This window comes from Bos indicus x Bos taurus, chromosome 5 (assembly GCF_003369695.1).
Source record: "Bos indicus x Bos taurus breed Angus x Brahman F1 hybrid chromosome 5, Bos_hybrid_MaternalHap_v2.0, whole genome shotgun sequence".
NCBI lineage: Eukaryota > Metazoa > Chordata > Mammalia > Artiodactyla > Bovidae > Bos > Bos indicus x Bos taurus.
The window spans coordinates 88,854,215-88,860,396 of record NC_040080.1 but is presented as its reverse complement, the minus strand read 5'-3'; the positions used below and the strand labels follow the sequence as shown (position 1 = coordinate 88,860,396).

General features: G+C 41.3%; 1 protein-coding gene across 1 annotated transcript; it reads right to left on the bottom strand.

The window, feature by feature from the left end:
* Positions 1-4,984: 4,984 nt before the first annotated feature.
* Positions 4,985-5,914, bottom strand: LOC113893765 (olfactory receptor 8S1-like). Its single transcript, XM_027543625.1, has one exon. It carries the CDS (start codon positions 5,912-5,914, stop codon positions 4,985-4,987), a length of 930 nt encoding a protein of 309 aa, XP_027399426.1.
* Between the last annotated feature and the right edge of the window lie 268 nt (positions 5,915-6,182).

Below are 6,182 nucleotides of genomic sequence, written 5' to 3'. Positions count from 1 at the left end.
TTTCTGGTGATGTCCTTATGTAGAGCTGTCTCTTGTGTTGTTGGAATAGGGTGTTTGCTATGACCAGTCTGTTCTCTTCATAAAACTCTCTTAGCTTTTGCCCTTCTTCATTTTGTACTCTAAAGCCAGACTTGCCTATTACTCCAGGTATCTCTTGAATTCCTATTTTTGCATCCCAATCCCCTACAATGCAAAGGACATCTTTTTTTTTTTTTGGTTAGTTCTAGAAGGTCTTGTAAGTCTTCACAGAACCATTCAACTTCAGCTTCTTTAGCATTACTGGCTGGGGCATAGACTTGGATGACCGTGATGCTTTCTTATTACAACTTCAAAAAATTAGAAATAACAGATGTGTTGTTACTTAGTACATGATTCAGTAAACATGTTTCACTTGTGGAAAAATAAAGTTAAGTGGAACTATAAAGTGTTTTAATCTATTAACCATGTCCATGACTATAATAATTCTCATTATCGCTATACAGAAAATAGCACTGGATGATTGCAAGTTATCATGACTTTAAAACGCAATGTATTTCGAGTAAAATCATAAGTAGCATGTAAAAATGCTCAGGAAATACAAAGTTGCTGTGTCATATAACACGTATTTTATATTTCATAAATTCTTGCTAAAATAATGAGAAGGAAGACTAAAAACCCTTGCATTCTCCAAGCGGACAAACTAGAGAAAACCAGTGCTTTAAAGAAGTTGAGATGCTGGAGAGGCTAAATTTTCTTGTGTTATCTTGAATGTGCAACATTCCCCCTCAAATTCCAACTCTCATGTAATAGAAAAGCAGAGTTCTTGGCATCACCCAAGTCACTCACATGACAGTCACTCTGGGCAGAACATAGCACTTTTTTTTATCTGCAAGGCTTCCCATTCAAAGCACCAACCCCTCCATAAGCCCTAAGATGATAACTTTTCTTTCCCTGAAATTCAACATTTTTGGTGAAATCTTATGTTTTTCATTGCCTTTCTATTCATTTAATTCCAAAAAATAATTCAGTACACATGCAACTTTACTAGTCACTAGTGAAGTCACTCAGTCGTGTCTGACTGTTTGTGACCCCATGGACTGTAGCCTACCAGGCTCCTCTGTCCATGGGATTCTCCAGGCAAGAGTACTGGAGTGGATTGCCATTTCCTTCTCCAGGGGATCTTCTCGACCCAGGGATCAAACCGGGTCTCCCGCATTGTAGACAGATGCTTTACCGTCTGAGCCAACTTTACTCGGTATCAGTGAAATGATAGAGAAATAAATTATGATTAAGTACAACTTTTGGCCAAGATAACTATATTTCCATTGATATGCCTTTGAGCAGGATTGAATCTGAACTGTCTTCTCCCATCCTGACCCCACCCTCAAAGTATCTTCATGCGTCTTTCTTATGCTTTTCTGTGGCATCTTTCAGCATCTAAAACAGAGGACCGCTAGAAGCTTTTAGTGTTAACTCACCAGATATCCTGAAGCCTATAGTTCTTTCTTAATTTATCATCTCTTATTAAAATTTTTTATTTATTTCTTATTTTTTACTTAAAAATTGCTTTGTTGAAGTACAGTTGCTTTACAATGTTGTGTTAGTTTCTACTGTACTCCAAAGTGAATCAGCTATACTATACATATACACATATCTTTTCTTTTTTGGATTTCCTTCCCATTAGGTCATCATAGAGCATTGAGTAGAGTTTCCTGTGCTGTACGATGTGTTCTCATTACCTATTTTATACATAGCAGGTTCGTGACATTGTACAGGAAGCAGGGATCAAGACCATCCCCAAGGAAAAGAAATGCAAAAAGGCAAAATGATTGTCTAAGGAGGCCTTACAAATATCTGTGAAAAGAAGAGAACCGAAAAGGGCAAAGGAGAAAAGGAAAGATATACCCGTTTGAATGCAGAGTACTGAAGAATAATGAAGAGAGAATAGAAAGCCTTTCTCAGTGATCAATGCAAAGAAATAGATGCAAACAATAGAATGGGAAAGACTAGAGATCTCGTCAAGATAATTAGAGATACCAAGGGAACATTTCATGCAAAGATGGGCTCAATAAAGAACAGAAATAGTATGTTCCTAAGAGAAGCAGAGGATATTAAGAGGTGGCAAAAATACACAGAAGAACTATACAAAAAATATCTTCACAACCCAGATAATCACGATGGTGTGATCACTGACCTAGAACCAGACATCCTGGAATGTGAAGTCAAGTGGGCCTTAGGAAGCATCACTATGAACAAAGCTAGTGGAGGTGATGGAATTCCAGTTGAGCTATTTCAAATTCTAAAAGTGCTGCACTCAATATGCCAGCAAATCTGGAAAACTCAGCAGTGGCCACAGGACTTGAAAAGGTCAGTTTTCATTCCAGTCTCAAAGAAAGGCAATGCCAAAGAATGCTCAAACTTTTGCACAATTGCACTCATCTCACACACTAGTAAAATAATGCTCAAAAATCTCCAAATCAGGCTTCAACAGTATGTGAACCATGAACTTCCAGATGTTCAAGCTGGATTTAGAAAAGGCAGAAGAACCAGAGATCAAATTGCCAGCACCGAATTGGATCATTGAAAAAGCAAGAGAGTTCCAGAAAAACATCTGCTTTACTGACTATGCCAAAGCTTTGACTGTGTGGATCACAACAAACTGTGGAAAATTCTGAAAGAGATGGGAATACCAGACCACCTGACCTGCCTCCTGAGAAATCTGTATGCAGGTCAGGAAGCAACAGTTAGAACTGGACATGGAACAACAGACAGTTTCCAAATTGGGAAAGGAGTACATCAAGGCTGTATATTGTCACCCTGCTTGTTTAACTTATATGCAGAGTACATCAGGAGAAAAGGTGGGCTGGATGAAGCACAAGCTGGAATCAAGATTGCTGGGAGAAATATCAATAACCTCAGATATGCAGATGATACCACCCTTATGGCAGAAAGCAAAGAAGAACTAAAGAGCTTCTTGATAAAGGTGAAAGAGGAGAGAGAAAAGGCTGGCTTAAAATTCAGCGTTCAATAACCCTGTGTATATGAGACAGCAAAAGAGACACTGATGTATAGAACAGTCTTTTGGACTCTGTGGGAGAGGGAGAGGGTGGGATGATATGGGAGAATGGCATTGAAATACGTATAATATCATATATGAAATGAGTTGCCAGTGCAGGTTTGATGCACGATACTGGATGCTTGGGGCTGATGCACTGGGACGACCCAGAGGGATGGTATGGGGAGGGAGGAGGGAGGAGAGTTCAGGATGGGGAGCACATGTATACCTGTGGCGGATTCATTTCTATATTTGGCTAAACCAATACAATATTGTAAAGTTTAAAAAAAAAAACAACACAAAAAAAACTCAGCATTCAGAAAGCTAAGATCATCGCATCTGGTTCCATCATTTCATGGCAAATAGTTGGAGAAACAATGGAAACAGTGACAGACTTTATCTTTTGGGGCTCCAAAATCAGATGGTGACTGCAGCCGTGAATTAAAAGACGCTTGTTCCTTGGAAGAAAAGCTATGATCAATCTAGACAGCATATTAAAAAGCAGAGACATTACTTTGCCAACAAAGGTCCGTCTAGTCAAGGCTATGGTTTTTCCAGTAGTCATGTATGGATGTGAGAGTTGGACTATAAAGAAAGCTGAGCGCAGAAGAATTGATGCTTTTGAACTGTGGTGTTGGAGAATACTCTTGAGAGTCCCTTGGACTGCAAGGAGATCCAACCAGTCCATGCTAAAGGAAATCAGTCCTGAATATTCATTGGAAGAACTGATGCTGAAGCTGAAACTCCAATACTTTGGCCACCTGATGTGAAGAACTGACTCATTTGAAAAGATCCCGATGCTGGTAAAGATTGAGGGCAGGAGGAGAAGTGGACAACAGAGGATGAGATGGTTGGATGGCATCACCAACTCAATGGACATGAGTTTGAGTAAACTCTGGGAGTTGATGATGGACCAGGAGGCCTGGCATGCTATAGTCATGGGGTTGGAAAGAGTCAGACATGACTGAGCAACTGAACTGAACTGAACTGATCAATAGTGTATATGTGTCAATCCCAATCTCCCAATGCATCACAACTCCCAGTTTCCCCCTTGATATGCATGTGTTTGTTCTCTACATCTGTGTCTCAATTCCACATACATTCATTAATATATGATATTGTGGAAGAGGAGAGTAAAAAGAGCCGGCTTAAGACTAAGTATTAAAAAACCCAAGATCATGGCATCCGGCCCCATTACTGCATGGCAAATGGAAGGGGAAAAGGTGGAAGTTGTGACAGATTTCCTCTTCTTGGGTTCCAAAATCACTGTGGATGGTGACTCCGGCCATGAAATCAGAAGATGATTGCTTCTTGATAGAAAAGTGATGACGAACCTAGACAACGTGCTGAAAAGCAGAGACATTACTCTGCCAATAAGGTCCGTATCTTCAAAGCTATGGTCTTCGCAGTGGTCCCATATGGTTGTGAGACTGGACGGTAAAGAAGGCAGAACACCAAAGAATCGATGCTTTCAAACTCTGGTGCTGGAGAAGACTCCTGAAAGTCTGTTGGACAGCAAGGAGATCAAACCAGTCAATCTTAAGGTAAATCAACCCTGAACATTCACTGGAAGGACTGTTGCTGAAGCTGAAGCTCCAGTATTTTGGTTTTCTGATGTGAACAGAGAACTCATTGGAAAAGTCCCTGATGCTTGGAAAGATTGAGGGCAGAAGGAGAAGAGGGCATCAGAGGGTGAGATGGCTGGACAGCATCATTGATGCAATGAACATGAACTTGGGCAAACTCCAGGAGATGGTGAAGGGCAGGGAGGCCTAGTGTACTACAGTCCATGGGGTCACAAAGAGTTGGACATGACTGGGTGACTGAACAACAATAGTTTGGTGTTTGTTTTTCTCTTTTTAACTTATTTCACTCTGTATGACAGTCTCTAGGTCCATCCACATCTCTACAAATGACCCTGATTTCTCTTCTCTTTACAGCTTGCTACCTCTACCATTGCAAACATTTCCCCAGGGTTCTTCTCAGAGCTGTCTTTACTTCTTTGTTTTTGAGGCTATAGATGAGGGGATTCGCTAGCGGAGTAACTACACCATACTGTATGGAAAAGATCAGCTCCAGAGGTGAACCTGAGGTTGGCATAAGATAACGGAGGAAAGCTGAGACATAGAAGAAGCTCACTGCAGTGAGGTGGGAGGAGCAGGTGGAGAAGGCTTTGCTCCTGCCTGTGGTGGAGCTGATGCTCAGGATGGTGGAAACAGTGCGTGTGTAGGAGAATAAGATCAGGAAGAAGGTACCAAAGCCATGTAGCAGTGTGGAGCCTGTCAGGACAGTGACATTGGTGGAAATATCAGAGCAGGACAAAGGGAAGAGAGAGGGCAGTTCACAGGTATAGTGGGAGATGATATGGTTCTCACAGAAGTTCAAGTTCATAGCCAGAGGCATGTTGAAAACTGCATCCAGAAAACCCAGGCCCCACGAAGCCCATACCAACCTCACACAGAGCTGGCTGCTCATCACCTGACTGTAGAGCAGAGGGTAGCAGATGGCAGCATAGCGATCATAGGCCATCACTGAGAGCAAGAAGACTTCTGTCCCTCCAATGTCAAACACAAAGAAGGCTTGAGTCAGGCAGCCCTCCTTTGAAATAATTTTCTCTTTAGACAGGAGGTTCTCCAGGATCTTGGGAACTGTGACTGAAGAGAAGCAAAGATCCAGGAAAGAGAGGTGACTCAGAAAGAAGTACATAGGTGTGTGGAGATGGGAATCAGCTCTGATCACCAGCAGCAGAATCAGGTTCCCCATCATGGTTAGGAGGTAAATCCCCATGAAAAGCACAAAGAGCAGTATCTGGACTTTGGGATCAGCAGACAGCCCAAGGAGGATGAACTCAGTGATGGTGCTGTGGTTCCTCAAGGCCATTTAGAAAGGATTTTTCCTAGAAAAAAATATAGCAATGTACCTGAAACTTCTCTTCTACACCCAACTATGGAGAAAGGGATCCACTTTTATGTATTTACTCCACACTAAATAGGAGTGTGACTCCTATTTAGATTTCACGTATGTCCTTATCAAATGTCTATAAGTTTGCTTCCCCTTCTAGTGTTCTGTTTCAAATAATTATTTTTCCATAGGTGACATTCTGTTTTAAAGACATGGAAGAAATTTGCTAATTTGTGCAGACCCTGAA

Excerpts from the sequence above, each read along its gene's own strand:
- LOC113893765 (XM_027543625.1), bottom strand. The coding sequence starts at position 5,914 with ATGGCCTTGAGGAACCACAGCACCATCACTGAGTTCATCCTCCTTGGG.